At 42.2% G+C, this 26,401-nt stretch overlaps 1 protein-coding gene across 3 annotated transcripts in view; it reads right to left on the bottom strand.

The window, feature by feature from the left end:
- The window catches only part of SYT17 (synaptotagmin 17), a 189,170-nt gene that overhangs the window by 111,429 nt on the left and 51,340 nt on the right, over positions 1-26,401 (bottom strand). For all 3 annotated transcript variants that reach the window (XM_089679068.1, XM_089679066.1, XM_089679067.1), the window contains exon 5: positions 23,309-23,928. In XM_089679068.1, the coding sequence (XP_089535194.1) occupies positions 23,309-23,928 (620 nt within the window). The remainder of the gene's footprint in view (positions 1-23,308; positions 23,929-26,401) is intronic.

The following is a 26,401-nucleotide window of genomic DNA, read 5'->3' as shown; positions in this document are numbered from 1 at the left end:
GATCAGGTTAGTGATGTCTGACTGCTATTATTTTGAACACAACTGTACCTTTGATGTGTTTTCTTGGAATAAATACCCAAATATTGAAACAATATCACGCTATTGGCCTCCTCTTTCTGGGGCTCCCTGGGAGCTTACACCATTTACAGAGCAATTGAGCCATTGCTAGCAGCAGATGTTGGAAGTGGGGGACACTTGACCAGACCTTAAAGGGACCTCCAGGTTTCTGAGGGTGATACCTCTAAATGCGCTTGATTGCGCATCTGGTGAGTGCGCAGTCTTCACTTTCTGGGCCACATCACCACTTTGCTGGATAAAATCACCAAATATTGAAGATCTCCATGATCTCCTATGCACTTTATATTGGACAATATGTTGATTATTGTTTGCAGCACCTTATACACCAGTAGTCACTATTTAGTGATGGGGTGAATCACTATTATTATTATTATTATTATACAGGATTTATATAGCACCAATAGTTTGCTCAGCGCTGTACATTATAATGGGAGACAGTACACGAGACAGTACAGTAACAATACGATTCAATACACGAGGGGTTTGAGGGCCCTGCTCCTTGGAGCTTACAATCTAGGAGGGAGGGGATAGTGGTACAGGAGGAAATAGCTGTGGGGGATGGAGTGGTAGGAAGAGTGGAGGAGTTCAGTAATTAGCTGAGGGCGGGGTAGGCTTCCCTGAAGAGATAGGTTTTCAGGGTGCGCCTAAAGGTGAGGAGAGTAGGTGATAGTCTGATGGATTGGGGTAGGGAGATCCAGAGGATGGGGGAAGCCCTGGAGAAGTCCTGGAGACGGGCATGGGAGGAGGAGACCAGGGAACTAGAGAGTAGAAGGTCTTGTGAGGAGCGGAGAGTACATTTTGGGTGGTATTTGGATACCAGATCGGTGATGTAGTTTGGGGCAGTATTATGAACAGCTTTATACGTCAATGTTAGCATTTTGATTTTTATCCGTTTGGCAATCGGAAGCCAGTGGAGGGATTGGCAGAGGGGGGTGGCGGATACGGAGCGGTTTGTAAGGTGGATGAGTCTGGCCGCAGCATTCAAGATAGACCGAAGCGGGGATAGCCTTCGGTGAGGTAAGCCGATGAGGAGGGAGTTACAGTAGTCAAAGCGTGAAATAATAAGGGAGTGAATGAGTTGCTTAGTGATTTCCGGAGTTAGGAACGGACATATTTTGGAGATGTTGCACAGGTGAAGTCTACATGAGTTTGTCAGCGATTGGACCTGGGGCTGGAAAGACAGATTGGAGTCAAGGATGACACCTAGTACTCTGGCTTGAGGGGTGGGACTGATGGTGGTGTTGTTGGTTTTGATGGAGAAGTCGGGGGGGGGGGCGCGGGCTGGGGGGAAAACTAGGAGCTCAGTTTTGGAAAGATTTCGTTTGAGGAAGTGGAGTGACATACAATCCAATATGTCGCACAGTAGGCTTGTGATACGGGCGGAGACTGAAGGGGTGAGGTGAGGGGTAGAGAGATATATTTGCGTGTCATCAGCATAGAGATGGTAGTTGAAGCTGTGAGAGTGTATCAATTGGCCAAGGGAGGAGGTGTAGATGGAGAAGAGAAGGGGCCTGAGGACAGAACCTTGAGGGACCCCAACAGAGAGGGGGAGTGAAGAGGAGGTGGCAGCATTATAGGTAACACTGAAGGAGAGCTGTGATAGATAGGAAGAGAGCCAGGAGAGAGCAGAGTCTCTGAGACCAAGAGAGTGTAGTCTTTTAAAGAGGAGGGGGTGGTCAACCGTGTCAAAAGCTGCAGAGAGGTCGAGGAGTAGGTGCACTGAATAGTGGCCATTAACTTTGGCGGTTAGCAGGTCGCTGGTGAGTTTGAGTAGGGCAGTTTCTGTGGAGTGTAGGAGGAGGAAGCCAGACTGCAGGGGATCAAGGAGGTTGTTGTCAGTGAGGTGGGAACTCAGGCGATTATAGACTAAGCGCTCTAGGAGTTTGGATGTAAATGGCAGCAGGAAGATGGGTCTAAGGTTGTTCAGGTCGGTGGGGTCCAGGGAGGGTTTTTTAGGTATGGGAGTGATGTGCGCGTGATTAGAGGAGAGGGGAATGTGCCAGAAGAGAGGGAAAGATTATAGATGTGAGTGAGGGAGCATAGGATAGAGGAAGAGGGTGATCATAGGCGTTGAGGGGACAGGGTCAAGGGGGCAGGTGGTGAGGCGGGCTTCAGAGAAGACCTTAGTGCCCTCTTCAGTGGTAGCGAGGTCGAAGGAGTGGAGTGTTGAGGGGGTTTTAGTGTGAGGAATGTTAGGTGGGGTGGGTGTCTGAGCAGTGGCGATGTCCCTACTAATTGCGTCGATCTTGTTTTTGAAGTGGTTAGCAATCTAATTTTATCACTATATTTATTTGCCAGCACTTTACCACTTGTGCCACTAATATTTAATATCTTGCCGTTTCTCATGTGTTATGTGATATTATTACAGCTGTCGAGAGCATTGTTTTATTTATTGAATCACTAAGTCACTTATAACTGTCACTTATTATTGCTTGAATTTATGATTTTTACCACCTTTATACTTGGAATTATTCATTTGTACATTGGTTTTAGTGCTACACCCTGGTTTTACATTGTGATTTAGGAGGTTTTTGGTACCTTTTTGGTGTTTAGCGGCTTCATCGACTTTTAGTGCTCACTTATCCCTATTTGTGCCTTTTTTAGATACAATTTTCTGCTCTCTTACATGTGTCAGATAAGGGGTGCAACATACCAGGAGAATCGTCTAAAATTGAGCCATCCGAATATGGGCTCCATGTTTAGGTAATTATGTCCTACATGAAGATATCAACTTATATGAAAAAGTTAGTTTTTAAAAGTAAGTCTGTTTTTACAACCCCTTGGAAGGTCTTTTGAAGTTCAGTGAAGGACTTGGTTTACACTTTTATGATATCCCAGATTGCACAGCTACCAGACAGGGGGGCACCTAGCTGGTGAGGTTTTATAGCCAGGACGCCCTCCCACTGGGTTTCGATGCCTTTTTGAACTCTGCATCAAACAGACCACATGTCACTCAACAGAGAGGGAGGGGGGATGATTGGAGGTGGCAGCCTGCTTTGGGAGTGAGAAATGTTACAACATGGAAAATTCTTAACAAAATGGAGGGTCGCGTCCGTCTCTGACTGCACGATTGCTACAGTTAGTACACTTCCAAAGGCTGAAATTACAAATCCAGGCTGCTTGCCAGTCTTCTTGAGTAAAGGATCTCCTCAAATCCCTTTCCCACCTCTCTACACATGCTATCACTGAACTATCAGGATCATACTGCAGGAATCTATAAAACCATGAAATTCCCTTTTTTAGTCCAGACGGATTCGATAAAATATGCCAAATCTTAAATCCACCTCCACTTCCGAATTATAATTGACTTCATGGTAAGCTTGAATCTGAAAAATTGGTATATGCTGCCCCTCACTTGTGAAGCATGGATGTCAGTAAACTTGGAGTAGCCCGCTTCTCTCAAAGATTTTACAGTAAGATTGGGAATAAGATGTTCATAGGTTGTTAATGGTATATCTAGCTTTATCTTAGGGGTAGATGGGGTGGATTTAGATAAACCTATTGCCCATGCACTCAGTGTCGCAGAAACAGAGGGAAGATAGGTATGAATTAACTGTGTAGAAATAGCTTTCGCCAGCAGTAGAGCCTGAAGATCCCCAGCTGGGACTGTGCTTCTCTCTATTTGTACTCATAGCTTCTCTGAAGGGATCAGCCAGTGCTGAAGTTGATCTAACAATGCAGCGTAGTAATAGGTAGATACAACAGGGAAATTTACTCCCCCCTTAGATTTATGTTTAATGAGTGCTGAGAACGGGATTCTAGGTTTATTCCCTTTCCAAATATATTTTTTTAATGATATATCTCATTGACTAAAGTAGGAATGAGGAATAAGTAATGGAATTGTTCTAAAGTAGTATAAGATTTTAGGCAAAACTAACATCTTAAAGGCGCTAATCTGCCCAACCACAAGAGTTCATGTTTATCAATTGCTAATAGATCCGTTAATATCACCTGGTATAGCTTCTCATAATTAGTTTTGAACATGTTGGAAGAAGAGGAAGACACTCGAATGCCCAATGTTTAAGACATTGTAAAAGATATTTATAGGGAGTGCGCAAGATTTAGTAATGTTGAGTTTGTAATATGAAAAGCTGCTCAATGTTTTAAGTGTAGAGGAGATTGCTGTCAATGAGGTCAATGGGTCCGTTAAGTATGACATCATCCGTGAAGAGTGAAAAGTTCCAGTTTTGCGAACATTTCCGCCATCTCGATTTTTGTGGGAATTTGAGATATAGCATCCTGTTGATCCACCATATTTTGCTCTATTACGTTGTCAGTATTTATGGATTTGTTAGTCGAGTTTCCATCCCGCATTCCAGATGACAATCTAGTTTGCGCCTCATCATCCTTTCTACTTCCTTCCTGTTGTTTCTCAGAGCCTTGTTTCTCTGACGTCTCTCACAGCCCTGGCATGGTCAGCTGCAATACTACAGAGCCAGCGCCTCATGCACACCTCTTCGCCCAAGGTGGCAGGATGGAGAAAGTATTTCCCCGGAGATCGGGAATGCAGTGGGACGAGGCTCTGTGGGCACTCCCACAGCACCGGCCGACATGGACAGGCAAGTCCAGATGGTTGTGGGGTGTCGGGCGGTCTCAGCTAGGCAGCTTCACACTACCGACGCCTGGAGCTCCTACTCCTCTCATGCTCAGAGCTCCATGTTAAGGCCCCTCCCTGCCTCCTCCTCCTTCATGGATGAGTGGTTTCTGTGATCCAGAAAAGGTGAAAAACTGCCTTGCAGTGCTCCCATGATTGTTAAGTCAAATTATGAGACCTGAAATTTGGAGACTTAGAGAGATTTCGGGTGAGAAAATTCCTCTGAACTTGATTATGGGTACTGTAGTCCTGAGAGGGTTAAACGACATGCAAGACAGGGCTGAAAGAGGCCAGAAGCAGTTAGCAGGAGGCTGTGAGGTGTTGAGTGGAGCAGGACACAGTTGTGTATGGCTGTGGGCTATCCTGTTACTGAGGTGCTGCTACTGAGCTCTTGTGACATTTCTGGACCCCTGAAGCATGTGAGAACCCTGTGGTGGGCCACACTTTTGCTGATGGTGAGCCAAAGTCTTATTTTTTGTACCAGAAATGTGGACTGTTTTGTTAATTTTACCCTGAAGTCAAGCTGTTTCATTTTTATCTTTTAGCAAATAAAGACTGTTTGCTTTTACCAACACGTCTGGCTGGTGATCTGAACACTCCAAAATATTACAGGCCTCATATAGCAATGAAAGCTTTCCTTTAATATAGTGCAATAGAGTCACAAACAGCATCGGTATCACATTATAGCATATAATAAAGTGAGGAGGCTGAGGTTCTCTAACTCCAGAAACTTGAGAAATCAACGGATTATATTTAAAACAATGGCACTTTTTGATGTAGGGGAGCGGCAATGTTTTTGGGTTACAGCAGTGGTTCCCTTACTGATTATACTTGTAGACTGGAAATCTAACGTGATTTCTTTTACCTTGACTACCAGTATGAACAGATGCAAGGTACATTCAAAGGAAGTGTCCTGAGTCTGTATCATTCTGTTTTCCATCACTGCTATTTATTTCTGTTTTCACTGAAAGTGACACTACTTGGAAAATTACTGACTGGAAGAATCATGATTATTCATCTACCTGCTTTGTCAGAGGGAGTCTACTCACATGCGAGAGGGCATCACTATAGAAGACATACTTTTTTCAACATATGCTTCACTAAATGCATATGTTAAATACTGTCACTTCAGCAAATGGTGACAGTGGTTTGGTTAATGATCTATTTGAACTCTACTAACCTTATTGCTCTCATAAGCAGAAAGGTGTGTAGAGTTTCTAACAGTACTGCCTTAGTATTTCAGGGTGGCTTAAAAACACATTTATACTTCAAAAAATAAAACCGCCAAAGGTGCATAACAAGTACCTTAATGAAGTGTTAAAATATTTGTTTAATCTTCTAAATATCTTATCTTTACAGCCATAAGCTTCTCTGATTCAGTGTGAATTATTTCATTTAAAGTAGAATGCCACCCAAAATCAAATAGCATTAGCACATATACATTCTCCATTCACTAGCTACACTTCACATAGCACATATACTGTACATTCCACATCATGTGTAAGTTTATCTTCCTTTACTATTACTATCCAGTTGATCCTGCCAGTGTTTGCATGAAATTCCCATTTTCAGTGTAATACAGTAACACTACACTGCTGAATTTGCTTCCCTATTGTTGGCTCTCCAATCCATGTCTTCCATTTCCAAAGATTAGTGACATCATCACACCTGTGTCTCCAACCCTGGAAGTATTGTTGGTCAAGGAGATTGTGCTAACACCGCCTTCAAGGTTACATCATGATAGCGGCAATGTATGTCAGTAGACAAAACCATTCTCCTGAAGAGAAAGAAGCCTGATGCATGTATTGGCAGTCACATGACTGCAGATAAATATGGCTTTTTCACTTGTATAGGGCTATTTTTATTTTAAAACAGATGGTTTTCAGCAAAGGGTTTATGTTGCTGAGTCCTTTAGTTTTTATGCATTATCTTGCCATCTATTTTAGTAAAAGTCAAACTTTCCTGTACTTAAATACGAAGCTGAAATACACGCATGTCTGTTTTACCTTCCAAAAATCTGTTATGTTCATCCAGATTTGAAAAGCACACCCATATGCACACTACTAAACTAGACAGGTTCCTATTTTCTATTTCAGCACTACAGATTCCAACATTGACTCTTCACCTCCACCCTGTTCACTAGATAATATGTCAGCATCATCACCCCTATCCAATAAACACAGAGGTGACACAGGAGGAAGGAGGAGTTGTAATCCCCAGATGCCACAGTGGATACATCCAAACAGGCTTTGACTTGTCAATAAATTGGAGGTCAGTACTTTAGGGCAGGGGTAGGCAAACTTTAAGAGACGGAGATCTACCTGAGCAACATGGAAGAGATCAAAGATTAAAGGATTTAACTAGCAAGACCCCAGTAAAAAAAATATGCCATGAAGAAAACGTATAAAAATATAATAAAACAAACTTCACTGTAAAATTAAAAAATAGCCTACCTTCAAAGGTAGCTTCAGTGACAAACTTGCCATTCACTTTCATTCACGATGTTTTAATATTTAGAGAGTACCATCACAAACCTGATGCAGGACTATGTCGTGTACAGAGGTGAGTAGTATGTAGAGCAGTATGCAGAGGTCAGTAGTTTGCAGGGCAGTGTACAGAGGTCAGTAGTATGTAGGACAGTGTACAGAGGTCAGTAGTAAGTAGGGCAGTGTACCGGGGTCAGTGTTAAGTAGGACAGTATACAGGGGTCAGTAGTAGGTAGGACAGTGTACAGGGATCAGTAGTAGGTAGGGCAGTGTACAGGGGTCAGTAGTATGTAGGACAGTGTACAGGGGTCAGTAGCGGGTAGGGCAGTGTACAGGGGTCAGTAGTGGGTAGGGCAGTGTACAGGGGTAGGTAGTATGTAGGAAAGTGTACAGGGGTCAGTAGTAGGTAAGACAGTGTACAGGGGTCAGTAGTTGGTAGGGCAGTGTACAAGGGTCAGTAGCAGGTAGTGCAGTGTGCAGGGGTCAGTAGTATGTAGAACAGTGTGCAGGGGTCAGCAGTAGGTAGTGCAGTGTACAGGGGTCAGTAATGTGTAGGACAGTGTACAGAGGTCAGTAGTATATAGGGCAGTGTACAGAGGTCATAAGTTTGTAGGGCTGAATACAGGGGTCAGCAACATGTAGGGCAGATTAGAGGGGTCAGCAGGGCAGAGGACAAGGAGTTAGCAAACAGTGTACAGGTGGGTCAGCAGGCAGTATACAGGGGTCAGCAAGGCAGAGGACTGGAATCAGTAGAGCAGTGGACAAGGTCAGCAAGGTAGCAGACAGGGGTCAGAGGTAAGCAGAAACACATAGAGCAGGGTCACTGGAATGAAAACAGTGATCAGATGTACAAAAGGCACAGTGCAGCGATGAATGGCATGTAAAAAGCAGCAGCCTGTATGCATCTAAAGCCCCTGCCTTTAACATTCTCAGCTGCCAGTAAAATGAATGCTGCTAGTTAGATGGCGAGACCCTATGTGCTTAGTGTCAGGAATGGACTTGCCAATAACGGTGGGACTCACCTGCCTTGTGGGCTGCAGTACCAGGGCTGGTGCTCTCAGCAATCAGAGACTCACCCCTACAGTCAGCCAAAACACCTGAAGCTGATTGCAGGGGTTGTATTTAAGGAATGGCCAGACACAAAGTCAGGGCCTTGGTGTGTGTTTTTCCATGGGCCCCTGTATCTTGTAACCTGCATTCCTGTTCCTGTTCCTGTTTCTGCCTGACTTGTTGCCGACCCTGCCTGATCCTGACCTCTGCTGACTTCTCCTGTTTGATCCCTGGCTTGTGACCCTGACCATTCTGTCCGCCTGCTCCTCCTGTACCTACCTGCCCGATAGTTATCGACCCGGCCTGCCTGACTACGTTGTGCTCTATATGTGTATGTACCTGTGTATCTATATCAGTTTAGGTTTGGGTTTGTTTCACCTTGTTGTATGTATTTGTGTTAGCTTGGGGTTTGGTGCACTGCGTTTATATTTGTATTGTTAGTCTCAATAAATTATATTATTTACTATATCTGAAGCCTACATTTCCCTGTGTCAGTCCACACACTTCTGGTCACACCCGCATCCCTGACACTTAGTCTGTGCTTGCAACAACAGGGTAATAGCAGCAGTGTCCTCTCCACAATCCCAGCAATTCAGCAACAGGGACTCAGATGTCAGCTCACTTCTGGATCTGGCTGGAGCGACTGCGGTCCTCAGAACACAGCCTGTAAAAATACAGCTCTCTTTCTCTCTTTATACTCAGCTCGCATTGGAAATTGTAGTCCAAGAGTCCATTAACTGCCATAGTAGAGTTTCTTTCCCGAACTTCATCTCTGAATCAGTACTGCCAACCATCAAGTCTCTTGAGCTCCTTCTACTTGTCAGCTCCCCCTGGTGGATGGAGGTGAGGTAGTTTTAACCCATTCAGCCTGAAGTCCAGTGGGAAACACAGAAATCACTGCTGCAGTGTCCTAAATCATTTTCTGTCTCTAGCCAAGCATCTGGCTACACACTTCCCTCACCAGAAATGTCTCCAAACAAGGGGAAAAGTCTGACAACATATAATGTCCATAACTTAGATTAACCTGCATAAACAACTAATGGCAAACTTAAGTCAAAATTTACACAAAACCAGATACAGTAATTCTTATTGACATACGAATTTGACAAGGGAACATCCTACCATTTTTTAGAAAGAACAAGGTTGCCTTGTCCATAAGACGTCGGTATTGGGATGGCCTACCAAGATATGTCACTCTGTAATGTAGAGGGTGGGCATTTCATGAGTCCTTTGAGTAGTGAAAATTAACTCTTCAGAGCTTTCACCTAGTGTGTCGTAGGTCAGTCTCTTGGTTCGGTAGATCACCCTTTTTAGTCTCTGTTCTTTGGCTCTGATCGCCTCTCTCTGGCAGATTCTCCATCTGATTATAGGGGTGGTTGGAAAGTCTATGCTTTTTGGACACTCAGTGAGGTCTGAAGTTCTTCCTGACTCTCTGGTTGCTGATCTTGGGGTATAAACTCTGGAGCTTCAGGCCTAAGGGCCCTTGTGTCAAGTTCTGTAGACAGAGGGTATATAGTGGTATCTGTGAGCATGAATGGCTACAGACAGTCCACATAAACATCTTCATACTCACTGCTTTCTCCCTCATCTATGTCCAGTGATGGACTTTGCATTCTGGCCATTAGTTGCAGCTGTCTAAGAGCGTGATGAATCTCTGGTTGCTGAGGTACACAAACTGCTTCTGGTAGTGATAACAGGTGGCTACGGTGTCAGGTCTTTAATGATCTTTAATGGGCCCATTCTTCCTTCTAGCTGGATATGGTAAAGTGTCAATTCAGTCAACTGTTTACAGACCATATAGGCCTGGGATTTCCACCAATCAGCTAGTTTATAACTCCCGGGGACACCAATATTCCTCAGCAACGCATGTCACCCAGTTGACGGTCCTGCACCCTCACTCTCAGATCAAAGTTTTTTTGTTTCTCTAATCTTGGATGTCTTAAGCCACCTGAGCTTTCTCATATTCTGTCTTCGGATTCTTCATCAAGCAATCTACATACCACCTATGGGATGTCACAGACATCTGGTATAGAAATGTGCTGAACCCCAGGTCACTGGGTAGCCAGGTCTCTCTCCCGAATAGGAGCATATAGAGGGTGTACACTGTGGCATCATTCTCTGTGCTGTTGTAGGCATGTATGACTGCTGAGATATGCCTGCTCCAGTGGTTTTTCTTCTAATGGGGTGCAGTTGAATCGTTCTGGTTGTGGATGATAAGGGGTTGTTCTGGACTTCTGAATGCCCAGTAGATTTAGCAGTCTCTTAATGAATCTACTCTCAAAGTGTCTTCCTTGGTCAGAATGCATATGTTGAGGGAGGCCATAATGTACCAGAACTTTGGCAACTGTCACTGTAGATGCCTGCTGGTCTTTAGTTGGGAATGCCTGGGAGTACTGGGTGAAGTGGTTAGTCACCATCAGGCTTTCCCCTGTCCACTTGAATCAGGTTCCAAGCACAGAAAGTCAATTCACAGCAACTCCATTGATCCTTGTCTTTGGAGGTGACCCACTGGGGTGGCTCTGGTGGGTAAAATCTTCTCTCTATGCATCGTATGCAGGCATTACAATAGACTTTGACTTCAGCATGCATGCAGGGCCAATAGATGCGGTCTCATTAGTTTGAAAGTACTTTCAGGACCTAAATGACCATGATCATCATGCAAAGGAACCAGCATTGTCTCTCTAAGCTTTTCCAGCAGGAACAGTTGCCATTTCTCTTCAGGACCATCTGAGGAGCCCCTTTGGCAGTCCATCCTGTCATGCAGCTGCAATTGATCCCATTCCTTGTGAACCAGACAAGCTTCTTTTGGAGAGTTTATCAGCAGATCTGGACTTCAGCCCTCTAAAGCCTTTAATGTTAAACTCCAGAGAGGGTCATCCATCTGATCCCTCCTCACGTCTTTCTTTGAGAGCTTGGGTAGGCCTTTGTCTCTTATGTCGCAATAGTACTTGGAGATACCTACAACTGAGACTCCAATGATCTCAGCCCCTGTTGCTCCTCTGGCCAAATCCTCTACTCCTTGGCACAGGGCCAAGAACTCTAAATTGTGTGTGGGATAGTTCTTTTCAGCTGATGGAAGGCCTGCAAACACTGATCAGTCCACTAGTCTTGGATTAATTGTGAGGCTTCCCAGGTCCTCTCATTTGTGTTGTTGGTTTTGGTGAGTCTGTGTCATCTTTTTCATCCTCACTCTTTAGCAGCTCATTGAGGGGTTGAGCTATTTAGATAAATCCCTCCACAAATCTTCGATAATAAGAACAGAACCCAAAGGATTACCGTTCAGTCACATTACTTGGTCTTGGCCAGGAGGTGACAGCTTCCAACTTCTTTGGGTCAGTGGCCACTCCTCAGCAGCACAAATCAGTTCAGGTCAAGTGACAGAAGGCTGGTAGAACTTACAATTCTCTAGAGACAGCTTTAGCCCGTCATCATGAAGTCTTTTCAGCACTTTTTCTAGACACTCTTCATGCCCTTCAAGGGTTTTGCTGAAACCCATGATGTCACCTAATTATACCAACACTTCAATCAGATTCATGTCTACCACTGTATGTTCCATCAGACATTGAAATGTTGCTGGAGCTCCTGATAGGCCTTGGGACATCCTGTTGAACTAACAGAATCCTGGTGGGCAGATAAAAGCTGTCTTTTCTCTGTTTTTCGGATGTGTGGGAATTTGATAGTATCCACTCTTCAGGTCTAGCACACTGAAACACTTCACCTCGGGCAGTCATTGAAGAGAATCTTCTATCTGTGGGGTACTATATTAATCAGAAATAGTTCTCCGGTTAAGTGTTCGGTAGTCAAAACGCATCTTTAGGGAACCATTCTTCTTCCTCATTTTCACTATGGGAGAGGCACAAGGACTTTTTGAATCTCCAATGACACCTGTTTGCCTCCGCTCTGTCAATTGATCACAAAGGTCTCCCAGATCACCCAGTAAAATCTGTCAAGCTTTTTCTCTAATGTGATTGCCTTCCTGAAGGTAATTTCTGCATTGAATACTTTTTGTGCATCCCACATCAAAGTCATTTTTGGAGAACATCTCTCGCCATCTCAATACTTAAGCTTTGGCTCTCACCATCTATTTAGGCAAAAGCGGGGTATTCTGTGGGCTGAATCTTTGTGCTGGGATCTCATCTGCTGCTCCCCCTGCCAGATGAGATGGTGAGACTGGAGTAGCTAGATTTACTTATATGATCAGCATTCAGGCCCGAAACTTAATTGGAGAGTCAGTAATTTTGCGAGCACTGACAGGCATCTTCCCTTTGTCGTAAGGCCCTAGTGGACACTACTTCAGCAATCAACTCCACCCCATGTCCTTTTTCTGAGAATTGGCTTCAAGGGCAACAAAGGGCCCTGGTTGATCCCAGCTGAACCCGCTCCTTCCGTTGAGGCTTTCTGTTCTTGAACCATGCGCCAATACACTTGTAGCATGAGGTATACACTCTTAGTCAGTGTGTCATGCTTGGAGGCAAGGGGAGTGACTAGTCTCTTGGTGAGATCATTGTTTTTTCCTACTATCAAAGAAATCTTCTTTGCTCTAGGTGGACAAGAGTACACAATGACTAATATATCAAATGTCTCTGGTTGCCCAGCCATGGAGTGAACAAAGGTCAACTTGATTGGCAGGTACCCATAATACGGGAAATTCTGAGTCCCCAAACTCCAAATTTCCAGCTCTTCCAACTTCAGTATGGGCAGGTGCTTTAGATGTCTGTCATAGAAGTATTGGTACAGCATTGTTTCCTGTCCTTCTGTATCCAGAAGGGTCTTTGTGTTGATGCCTTCTGCTTGAACTGGCATGATGGGAGAAGGTCCTACTAACCTGTCAAAAATTTTGCTTGGAGCAGTGGGTGTAGCAGTTCCTTTGGTCTGTATTCTTGCCCCCTTTTTGGCTGACTGCTATTTTCGCTGGTGTTTCAATTGAGATTCAGGAGGTTGATGTGCACTAACTTTCTCAAGCTTTATGCCCAAGATCAAAGACAGAAAGTTGGACAGTCTCTGAGAAACAGCAGCAGGGGGTGCCCTCTGCAAGGCTTTAGAACTCTACTGCCATTTCTTATTTTTTTCTTTGAAATTGGAGATGGCTGGTTTATTCTTTGCAGTGGTTTTCAGACTTATGTGGGCTTGTGCATACTCATCTGTAGTGTCCCACGCCTCCGCAGTTGAAGCAAATTGCTTGACTTTCCAGCTTCTCTGCAGCAACAGACTAAGATTTCTGATTGATCGGGCTCTGGAACACTCTCACTAGGTGATGTGACAATTCATCAGTTATCATCTACATTAGCTGGGTCATCTGGGTTTCACATGTTTACACTGATTGCACTAACCAGCCTGACTCCAGCAACAGTTTCTGATCTCGGACTTTTCTTTTTGTCCTCCAGCATGGCTTCTATTCTAGAACAGTCCTAATTATTTCAGGGTACTTTAATATTCCACCATCCCCTTGAGTTTTCAGATGAATCATGATAGAGTCTAAGGACTGAGCTCTATAAACTTCATTTATTGATCTGGGATCTATACCTTTCTTCAGCTGATGCATTATCATGTCAAGACATCTCATGTATTTGGACAGTTTCTCCTTCTCATTCTGATAGGTATGTTCAAACTGGTACAGAGGTCAGAAGCCTTCTCTGTTCTCCTGAACATATATTGAATGCTACTTAAGTACTCATAGGTGGTACAGTTCTGTTTGCTGAGTTTCAGGTTGCAAAAAGCTTCTGAGGCAGGCCCTCTTAAGCTCTCAGTGGTTCTCCGTTTTTTGTTTTTTTGGGAGCCTCAGAGATGTCCCATTCATCCAAGGCTTGCATGGCTTGTTCCAGTCACTCTTCAAAACCCTCCTCACTGGCAGTCACTGGCATTTTCTCTGAAAAGATTCTCAATTTCTAATACCAAGACCTAGTGTATGTTGATTTATTCTTTTAGCACTTTGCCAAAAAGTCTCCCAAGCCCTATCATAGCCACAGGTGCTGAAAGAGCAGTTCCTTCTGTCCATGTCATCTGACTTGAACTCTCTGGGCTGGCATCTGTCACTCTCAGCTGAGCCAGAAGGGCATCAACATCATTAGTTGGCTGCAGAATAGCCCCCTAGAAGCAGGCATGGATCCCCCTTCTCCACTCTAGAAGTACATACTGTAAATGTGAAAAGTAACATAATCGGTTTTCATGTCCAGTATAAACACTCAGGAAGTAGTGCTGTCATTGCTTGCCAGATCTGCTCTTCAGTCCAGCTGTCGTCAAGCTTGTCAACTACCACTCCTGACTTCAGTTGACCATTTTGTTCTTGGCACCACCCAGTAGCCATAGCATGGTCCATGTTTACTGTCTCTGACTCCTTGTCTTGGTTGCCTACACTCAGAACAGAGATAATCCAGGACGATGCCCCATGTCCCTTCAGGAGCCGCTTGGTAGATTGGGTTCTCTGTTCTTCTGCCTTGACAACCTTAGCACCACTAACACACCAGATTGAAAAAATGGATACTACACTGCCACTGGGAACACAAATATAGATAAGCTGCACACAACTAAAGGATCAGTATCAGAAAGCAAACATCGGACTGGTTAGTAGTAAATGAACCCAATATATTGTCACAGGTTGCAGTAAATAGCAGTATGCACATAAATGAGTACATAAAGGTTTAGGTCAATCACAGTTCACTAGACAATATGTTCACTAGGCTACAGCAGCATAGAATGGAGTTCTATGCAACTAAAGTAAAGTAAACCTGGCAATCCACAAAATCAGCAATAAGTTATAGCATTAGAAAACAGTAAGAGCAAAGATAGTTAATACTGTGATAACTCCTCTGTGGACAGTAGACTATATCCACTTTAGAGTGCATTCTATATGAATGGCAGTGATGAAATTTAAAACTCCCTAAAGCGGTGCCTCTTACTATGGGCAATATGCAAAGTTCTTGTGAAGCAGGTATGTGAGTGAGAGGTCTTTAGTCCTAGTTCTCCAGCTGGCTAGCGTTGGGACACAGTCTTTATGGTAGTGCACATGAGTACAGTCAGGGCTGCTGATAGGGGGGGTAGACTAAAATATCTACTATTGAAGAAGTGATTGCACACCTGCACTTTAATTTAAAGACTGCACCAAGTTTTTAAAACTTTATACAGTCTGGAACAAATTACACTGGACTCTGATCACATTTTGATGTGTATATTCAAATGTTCTATGTTCGATTGAAAACAAAAGATTAACTGCAGTAATGATTGCTAGCTGGTGACCATGTGACCTAAGCTGCCTAAGCAGGGAGCTGGGGTAGAGCAATTTCTTTTTTTTTAATAACATCACAAGACAAGGTATTTTTTTATTCAAAACAGTGTGATGTAGGGCTAATTTACACAGATACAAAGTCCTGTACAGTGTGTGTTTATGCACCCCAGCAGTGTCAGATGTTCCATACAGCTGCCGCCAGCAGCCTGTTAAAAATCAATCACAGGCTGACAGATGCAGCAGCTGTATGGATTACACCACACTTTGGGGTCTTTACATCTGTACAGGGACAGATGCACAGCCCTAGATACAGACAGAGTGCATCCATCTCTATACAGTGCATTCCATCTCAGGAACAAGCAAGAGAGGGTGGCTAATTTCCCACTTACAGTGGACCATGGATAATGAACATAGCAGCCTTCAAGAGGAAAATGGGATCACAACAGCAAAAAAAAAAGAACTTGGAGATCTGGAGGAGGCTCTGCACATTAGAAGACTTTTTTGATCTAAGAATACATACTTGAATAGGATTCTTTTTTGAACCAGAGTTTTATGTCACTTTAATTCTTTTCTGTGAGGACCAAAAGTTCAGGAAAGCAGAGCAGGAGCCAGCAGCATTGAAAATTATAAACAACAAGTGCTGGGGTAAGAATTTTAACACATATTTTACCAGGGAATGTTTACTTTATTGTGCTCAATGTGTTAAGCTAAAAACACTAAGTGTTTAATACTACTTTAGTTTTCCCAGATTTCATTACTCCCAGAAAACTAAGTAGATTTTTGAAGGTAACTCAGTCTCCTCCATGTGCTTAATTTTAGATGTTTGCATCTGCTTGTGGTGGTGCAATATAAAGACATGTTCACTTTAAAAAAAGAGTTTTCATAAATAACTAAAATGTGTCTCTAAAACAAAAGATTGATACCACTGGATATGTGAATTTCTTCATACTGTTAAGAATCAGTGACAAACACTGTAGTGTTTAGCTGGGTCAATAACTGAACATAATTGTGGAAAAACAGCTGTCTGTAAGGGGAACGTCAATTGAACATTAGTTACCCTGGTTACTGCACTGGTTAGAGCTGTATGAGCAGTGCTTATAGCGGGCAGAACTACTTCATCATGATAGCCATGGCTGAAACATCTGTCACTGGAGCCAGCGCGACACAGCAAGCAGAAAGACAGCATCCGTGCAGAACACAATGTTCAACATGATTTGCTTAGAATGAACCAGGCAGCTGCAGGTCTATCTGCTTCCCCAATACCTATAAGGAGCCATATTCATTAAAAAACCCTCAGTACTCACTTGGATATGGTTAACATCAATTTAATGCACTTTCAGTGACTGCAGATCATAAAAACACTTGTACACACACATATTCATTCATATATGTACATACCTTTTTAATGTGTTTATTTGATCCTGTAACTGTAGACCTGTACTTTTGGGCAAGAAGAATAGGGTTTGCTATTGGGGCACACATGCAGGCTCGATCCCAAGCCATGCTCTGTGTGTCTGTTGACACATAGAGCGCAGCTCAGCCCCGCCCTACACTGTCTCCTCACTGGCTGTGATTGACAGCAGAAGGAGCTAATGGCTTCCATTGCTGCCTCGATCTCCATAGAGGAGAGAGAGAGCCACTGCTCTTATGCACAGCTCTGGATCAGGGCCAGGCTTAGGTATGTATAAAGGTGGAACATGTATAGGCTTCCAATAGTGTAGTATTTATGAAAATCCAATAAAATTCATAGTAAGTATAACAAAGAAATGTCAACTTACATAAATAGCCGCTGCCGACCCTGAATCACACAGCAGTGTACACTCCTCTCTGACGTGTTTCGTCCACTACGATATTATCAAGGGGTTCCATTAGAACATTATCAAGGGGTTCCATTAGGACATTATCAAGGGGATATTACAGCATTTAGTACTATCACTTTAAATTAGTATTAAAGTCTCAGCATTTTTTAGAATTCTTCATTGAGCACAATAAAATAAACAATCCTCAGTAAACTATTTGTTAAAATTCTTGTAGTTTACAACTTCCATTGCTGCTGTCTCCTGCTCTCTCTGTGCTGCTTCCTTGAACTTCTGGTCTTTACAGGTAAGAGTTAGTGTTTGTTACCTTAAAAATTTAAATTTCATAATGTGTCTTTTTAAATGTGAAAACACTTCATTTTCAATTAAAAATTTTATTTTGGCATCTAATACCTGGTTGATCCTGTCAGTTCCCTTTCTTCCTGGTTGTAAACTAACCATGCTAAGCAAGGAATCAGATCTGTGCTAGTGTGGTCAGTTTGCATGACTTCTAAGCCTGTTCAAAGGTGCAGGCATGCTGTGCAAGTGTGCAGTGTGCCTGTATCTTGAGTAGTCTGTTTTGAGCCATGTTCCCCATCCATTCCTCCTCTCTTGATTGACAGTGGTCTCAAGCCCCAGCCTCACTTTCAGACTGCCCATCTCCAACTTACGCTGACCAACTGCTCCATGATGTGCTGCAGAGGGAACCATGATCAGAGGACTAGAATTACGAAGAGGAATAGAAATTATTAAAAACATGGTTTAGATACCTTTTAACAGTGGGTTTGTAAATTATAGACTTTGACAGGTCTGTGTGTGTATATTTAGGACAGTGGCTACACAATTACTTTAAAGCAGTATTAACCCCCAAATCAAACATTTACTATAGTGCAGCTTTTTATTTCTGCACTATAGTAGGCACTATGGCTACTTTCATTTTTCTTTTTTAGGCTTGCTTTCTTCTATTTTAATCTTGTGATCTAGCCTGTACGTTTGTTGTCTTTCAAAAGAACAAGCTCTCCATCACAATGTTTCAGTTACAGAAGTGAGGCAAACTATTTAACACTAGCAGGGTGTTTACAATCATCAGTTTTATTTATTTATGTAAAACCTTTATCCCAAAAGGAAAAAAAACTGTTTGCTTTAAGAGCTTATGTAGCGCACCCCTGTAGGAGCCGCTGGTGAAAGCCATCCTATTTCCCCACTTAGCGCACGCACAGCAAGGCACACAGGATTTTCTTCACTATTTCACTAGCTCAAAGGAACAGTCCAGGGGTGTCTTTTTGGGTTCTTATTGGGAAGAATACATTTGGATAGGGATAAGAAAAAAAATAATGTTCTACAGGATCTCTATGCTGGTGTACTTCTTCCAGAGTTTAAAAGCTATACACAGTCACTAACTCTTCAGCAATGGGGTCACTTATTCACAAAGCTACAGGAGCATCGGTTGCCTCCTGCCAATATCCACCAGGCACTTCCTAGTGAGGGAGATGTAGACTCACACCACCATAGGACAGCTGGACTCTTTCACACAAATTTCCCCCTGGTCTCTCTCCAGTGAGCTTCTCCAGACCCAACTTGATCCCTCTGCTCAAGCTTGCGAATAGGTCTTTCAGCTAAGCCTAGCTGGGACCTCGGTTTATTCCTAATGGATTCTTGTAGAAATCTGCCTCAGGGGCTGGATTCTTGTAGAAATCTGCCTCAGGGGCAGAGCCCCCTTTCACAGGGGTCTCCTAAAGCAGGACTGAACCCAGGAACTCTGAACCTGCTGTTCAGGCCTCTCACCACTAGCTGGGCACACCTCCCCAGGGGTTGGCTGGAGTCCCAAAAATATTCAGGCTGCATGCCCTGTTTTTCCTCCCATTATGATCCTAGAATCCTCTAGAAGACAGGGAGATGTAACAGCAGCAGCCCATGAGACACTGGGCAGCCCTAATTAATCAACCACTGCTCCTTTGATTACAGTGGAGCCAACTAAATTTACCTAGCAGCCTACTCTACTCTAGGTGGGTGCTACACTTAGAAAGTGTCAGCTGGAGATTGGCTTCAATTTGTTGGTGCATTTAAATCTGCTAGTACATCAAACACAAGACTGATAATTCTGCTGTTCAAAGGTGCCCCCTGTGCTCATTCAACCAGAGTGGGGGCAATCTAATACAGTAGGAGTGTTACTGGCCAGATCACTGGGTGAAAACAGAAGGGAAAATCCTGAGAAAAGGAAACTCATGCAGCGACCACATCCAATGATTGGTAAGCTGCAATATATTACATGTTTGGTTTTGGGTTTAATAATTCTTTATAGTGACACTAAATTATTTTACAAAAATTATATTTAATTATGTATTCTTAATTCAAAGTGTACATTCTATTGCTATCAACCTCTAAGCCTTTAAATCTCGCCATAAAGTAGCAGATGTGTATGGATTATATATGAAGAACAAGGATATCACTATCACTTTACAAGTGGCCAGTGCAGTCTGCAGTCAGTCTGTTAGTTTGGAGAAGGGATAGTTGGAGGAGGAAGAACAAGGGGCAAAGATTGCTTTGCCATCCTAGGCCGTGGGGCTGTGTGTTTCTATTGATCCACACCGTTTAAGGAGTCACAACTGTAGTCCCTGCATGCACAGGTGAGTCCATACAACAATGCAAGAAAAAGGATCCACCATAAAAAAGGAAACATGGAGCAGCAGCCATAGCACCAGCTTAACCTGAAACAGGCAAGGATTAAAGAATGAAGAGGCTGCATACTCAATAAGTGATTAAATCAGCTGCTGAAAGTGCTTGAAACTGAGGGTTTATCACTCTAATGAAACAACAGTGCTCCTTATAATATCAGGTTGAAGCTCCTGACTGTGGAATATTATATTGCTACACCATGTCTGCCTAAGTTTGCTTATTTACACAAATGTGTTAAATGCAAAGGCTATTCAGTGGATCTAAGTAAACTTCTAAAAATATGCATCACCAACAATTCACCTGATTTGTACACACAAGCCATTTCCCAGAATGAAATGTCATTTAGCTTAAGTCATTTTTTCTAGATGTGTTCACACCTTATTCTTTTTTGAACTGAACATAAATTTAAAATGTGTCCATATGAAAATAATATGGGAGAAAGCATATTGTGCGATACAAATAGTTTCTTTACCTGATTCCTTTTTGGGATATTGTACTAGCAATTTAGGAAATGTGTGTGTATATATTGGGAGTCAGACTCAGGCCATCCTTTGCATGACTTTCATTTGGTGGTTGTACCTTGGTATAGCTGCTAAATATCCAGTAAGTGGTTGCCAGTGTTGGCAGAGGGAACAGGCATGGTAGAGCAAAGGTTTAAAGGGGCCTTATCTGCAAAGCTGGGATTAGAAGCTACCTACTTAGCAAAGGCTACTGCACAAAAAACCTTGACAATGTCTTGTCCCCTTTCAGAATCCTTGAAAAATTCCTCCATTTTGCTTTTGTAGCAAAGACCCAACTACATAGTAGTCATCCCTTTGTATGACATCGATCATATGATGCTCCAGTATGCTAACCACTGCCAGCTGGCATCCTCACATCAAACTGATATAGATCAACATTCATGAAATGACTCTGCTTACCCTCCTTCGCTGCCTCCTACCCCAAATTCTCTCGATATACTGTAGGTCATTAACAACAACATTGATGTCTAAATCAGAAATGGCAATTGGTTGACTTCGTTCTCTTATTGCACTAATATACATCATCACTGCGCTGTGCTTTGTGAATGGCAGAGCCAAGTGAGGGGATTGGAGGCACAACATTGAAAATCGTGTTAATCACAGACATCGTGAGTAGCCAGTGATGAGCTAAAATATTCCTACTATATGCATCAGGGGCTCTCAACATTTAAAGAACAACATTGTTTATGCATTAAAGATTAAAAAAAAAAACATACAAATTGCTGTGCATGGAACAGAACACTGTCTGTTCTAACAAAGGGTTAAAGGTGTAGAGGCTGGGCTTCTTGCATTGTATGTTAATGAGGACACACTTGGAACTGGCTCACTCTAAGGTAAGACACAGATGAATCAATTTTCTTTTCTTCTTCTACCGGTGGAAGCAATGAAGATCACTCCATTCCCCCATCAACACCAGTTAGCGTTGCTGGGGGAAATCCCTCCAGCAGCGTTATTGTGTTCTGCCATTGAGGAGCCTTCCTAGTGGCTACAGCCGCAGGCAGTGATTGCATGCAAAAACGGCTGATTGTACCCAAGTCGATCGATGGACTGACTTGGGTACAATCAGCCTGCCCATAGATGGTCCCTGTCCCTGCTAAACCGGGTGAGTCTCGATCCATCTATGGCCTGCTTTACATTGTACAACAAACCTTGCGGTCAGCCACGACACCTCCTCCTGTGAAACATCAAAAACGTATTAAATATTTCTAAAACATTTAGCCTTTCTGTGTAAATGGGAACACATAACACACATATAGTGGGGTTTTTTCAAAAGTGATTACAAGTGTGGAAATATGCTTTGAGGGTCACATGTGGTGTTCCATCAATGCTTATTTCAGTGTCTTCTCATTTTCTTTTGACAAAATTGCCATTTTTTGCAATTTTTTTTAGAACTTGCCAATTCTCTTACACTTAATTTGTAAAAAAAAACCATGTAGCTTACACCAAATTTAGCAAATTATCTAAATGTTATGTCTTTATTTAGTGCAAAGGGTAATTTGAAAATTTCTTTAACTGTTACAAAAAAAACTGAATCATGAACGTTCTCATGCACACATTATGGACAGAAAAAAAAAATACAGCAGCAAATGAAGTGTCGCTAAGCCTTCAATATATATGGAGTGGTGGAGTCTAATGCTTCCATACGTGACTCATACTGTGCCAAGGACTAATGAAAATTGTCCTTTTTAATAATACTTAATGCCTTCAGGCTCTGCTGCTCTCATTCTCTAATCTGAACAGGAAGGTCATTTATTTTCTGCAAAAGATAAGTTCATGGTACCAGTACAATCCTTCAAGAATACTGAATGCTAATCCTTATCACATAAAAGTCTGATATTTTTGTTCAGTAATGTACATTTAAACAATAATTTCAAGCTTCAAATCTTAACATATACTGTATGTTCAGACAAAACTTTAAATTTTAGCTTTGGATACAGTAAACAAGGATTACAATGTTGGAATTTACTGCTACCACTAGGGACTCCTATAGAAAGATTTACCCTAACTTGCTGATCCGAGCCATTTTATCAGACAGGCAATGAGGTGAAATCTGCAATATTCACTCAGAAAAAAAAAAAAATGTTTTAGTGGGGTAGAAAAAAGGTAGAACCCGTCAGCTTTTTATTTCTGCTGATGTCTATGTTGCAAATTTTCCCTTGCTTCCTGTTTTGCGAAACCATTGTTACCAGGACAGAGTGATGAGAAATCTCTCTAATGGAGCCCTGAATAGCAGTGAAACCATGACAGGTGTTCTCCCCAGCCCCTATCCAAAACTTCAAGTGTAAGTTCACTTTTAAAGAAAAAATTAAAAGGTGAACTACCCTCCTACAGCTCCCCCAGTCCCCGCTGTACTTTCCTCTGTGTGTGCTGAGCTGTCAATGCCCATGCAGCCAGTGCAGCAGTCCAGAGAATTGAAATCCTAGCTCTTCTCCCCTGTTTTTCTTCAGGACATATGAGATACAGCATATCAGAGGCATTCTGATTAGTCAGCGCAGGTACACAGCATCACTCTAATCCATCCCAGAAGCCCTGCAGAATCAAAGGGGAGAAGAGCAGAAATTTTAAATCCCTGAGCCACTGCACTGGTTGTAAAGGCACTGACAGCTCATCACTCATGAAGGTAAGTATAGCAGGGATCCAGGGGTGGGAAGGCTGTAGGGTCTTAATTCACCTTTTCATCTTTTTGGCTACCTTAAGCAAGTTTTCATGATAACTTAGATCCCTTCTTCAGGCTGCATACATTTACTTGATACAGTATTTATAAAAAAAAAAGCCTGAATAAGGGATCTAAGGGATCCTGAAAGTTTACATTCTGTCATTCATTCTGTTTGTTGTTCAGTAATATATAAATATATATATATATATATATAGAAAACAATTCCTACCTGAGAGCTTGGTATGATGGCCTTCCACCAGTGTCCTCCTTTTACAAGGTCAACTTCACTTAGTGGCATTGACACTTTCCCAATAACACAGTGCCTAGAGAACTTGTCAAAATCCACCACAGTTAAAAGCAATGTTCTTCTTTGGGCTTCTAAAAATGGTATTTCAAATGTATATCGTTCCTCATATACTGGGTTCTGGGTCTTACGTTTGACACCAGTTTGCTTAGAGTTCTTCTGATCTGGCAATAGACATATCTTCACGTATGGGTTTGAATGAGCCATGTCTTGTCTAGAGCCATCGTAAGATATTGGAGGTGGCAAGTCTCTGGCCTCAATCACCCTGACAGTCAGATAATTGTGCAGAAGGTCATACTGAGTACTAAAATGCATCATACCTAATTGATACTTTGTTAAAATTTCATCATCAGTTAATGAATCTACATCATCATTGCTGGAGTCCACGGGATATAAATGAGGTTCAAATTTTCTAAAATAGTCTTCAGGGGTGTATATTTTCCTCAGCACTGTTGGTTGTACAATCTCTTTTTTAGCTCCTAATGCACCAAACTCAATTGGTTTTATATCAATTAATGGAGAACTGGGTCTTCTAGATTCTAAACCTAGGGAAAAATAAGTAATTATAACAAAATCATTGTTGTGTTTGGAATACAAGAGCATTACAGGAACATAAATAAAACCTTTAAAAAAATCCATGCAAACAGCTAAATACATAGTGTAATTAAATAAATGTAAACCATGCCAAAGTGGATACAATTCTGTTCAGCTCTTCTTGCACACACCTCTGCCCCACTACACAGTCAGGAAGTTCACTCCTACACTTTCAAATTCACATTAACTACTTGCATCGCCTCTCTGTTAGCTTATCAAAGGTGAGGATTAAGATTTATTGTCTAATAAGCCAGCTATTGGAAGAATTGGCAGAGGGGATACATATTTATGAATCTTCATTGCTGAACCAAGAAATATGCTTGTCACCTGCCTGGCTGTGTGTTCTGTAGTTATGTAGGAATAGCTGTTCATTTGGTTTTCCAACTTGTTAGATATAGAAAAAGAAATAAGGCGAAGGTTAGGTGGCCACCACCAACCCCTGCATCAGACAACAGGTTGTTACACATATCCTCTATTGCTGCATGATTAGCACAACAGATTACATATCTTTTTGAGATAACATTCAATAAAGTCCACTCCTCCACTCTTCCTACCACTCCATCCCCCACAGCTATTTCCTCCTGTACCACTATCCCCTTCCAAGTCCCTCATGTTACCCCACTCGCTTCTCCTTGTATGCGTATCTATACCAGCACTCACTAAAGTGGGCATTTTACCCTGTTATTTCCTTCTGCTGACCCTTCTGGTGAGTACTAGATGTATTTGTCCATGTCCTGCAACTCCTCTTAGTCCCTTTGGGAGAGAGGGCAACACAACAGGTTTACAGTCACGTAGGACTTCTTTCTGATGAAGCCTATTGTGAAAAGCATTCAAGAAATCATTGATCAGCTTTATTAAATGATAGTATAATAAAAGATATGAAATCTGTTGTGCAAGTCATGCATCAATAGATGAATTGTGTAACAACCTGTTTGATGAGGTAGTGGTGATGGCCTAGTAACCCCCTCCTTCCTCTTTTTATTGTGTCACATTTTAATCAGTATCACATGTTGGAACAAAATTTTTTTTAATTGTTTTTGTTTTTCTGTTACACAGGTCTGCAGAAAAAAATTTTTTCAAGAGCTGTTTTGGTTATTCCACGTAATCTTTATGTTTTTTGGTGTGCTGAATCTGAAAATGACCTCCATTTTGTCATAGGACATCACGTTTCCTGACAATTTAGGTGACTATGTTAAATAAGGCAATACCTCAAAATAAATGGAAATAGATTTATAAAAATAAGTTTTTGTTACAATTTTTTCATGAAAATCCTTTGTTGAACTGAAATGAGCTCACCTACACACACTAAACTCTATTCGTCTTCCCTGTGAGGCTCCTCCTGGTGCATTTACGCTTGTGAGTATATATTGGCACTTTAAAAGCCCCCACTCCACTCGAGTGGCCTTAGGTATTTTTAATGTTCATTTCCAACTTAGTTAGTCATTTTCCACTTTTATTAGATCCAAACATCAAAGCCAAAGATGGAGGAAAGATGTGATTCCACTCCAGTAGGTGCAGTGTACTGGCAGCAATAAATAGCCTTTACAAACCCCAACCATCTCATCTATTGGTTTCTTACCAAAAAAATTATAATTTCATACACCCCTAAAGAAGTGACATTTTTTAGACCTTAGAAACAACTGGCTCTACCTTTTGGCTTTGACGCTCTTATAGTAAAATAATATCATTGTCTGACCAGCTATCTTTTCTTGGTTGATTTTGGAGCGGAGATTTGTAGCAGCTACAGAACTATTCTACTTAGTGTTTTTGTGTCTATGTTGCAAAGGTTCCATCAATTTGTAACTCCATTGTTGAGTAACTGATACTAGTATCACTAGCATGCTGCAGGATTGATAGCATCAGCAGCTAATCATCTAACGCAGCCCCTGGTGATCACAGAGGACCAGCAAGTTGCTGCTGCAAAGGGAAATATTGTAGCTAGTAACCGCAGCAACATTGTAGCTAAAGCTGAATTCCAGGAAAACATTTTGGCCTATTTCTTGTGTAAAAATAAATTGCCTCAAATCATGGGCATTCCACATATAGCTTCTGCTCTGTTTGGTTAATGTTTCTTTCATTCAACCTTCACAGTACTGTAAATGCCAAGCATATGGCAGTGTAGTTCCAGTTGTAGTACACAGATCATAGCAGGACACTTATTCTACACTTCCCCCATTCAGAAAAAGCTGTGTGAATGCAGTGAATGCAAGGCTTTCTGTGACTGGAGAACGTCACAATCTCCTCTCCTCCAATCACTGAGAGACTTGCCATCAGTGAAAAGAATACAAGACTTTTTCTGAAGAGAGGTGTACAACAGCCAGTACTACAAGTCTCAACATGGACTTTCGGCACTTACAGTACTGAGAAAGTAACCGTTTTACCGAACTCAGCAGAAGCCAAATGTGGAACAGGCTTCAGTAAGGG

Source organism: Staurois parvus, unplaced genomic scaffold (genome assembly GCF_062004578.1).
Source record: "Staurois parvus isolate SC_StPar_1 unplaced genomic scaffold, SC_StPar_1.0 ptg000217l, whole genome shotgun sequence".
Classification (NCBI taxonomy): Eukaryota; Metazoa; Chordata; class Amphibia; order Anura; family Ranidae; genus Staurois; species Staurois parvus.
Note: the sequence above shows the minus strand (reverse complement) of the source record. Positions and strands in the feature narration are given on the sequence as shown.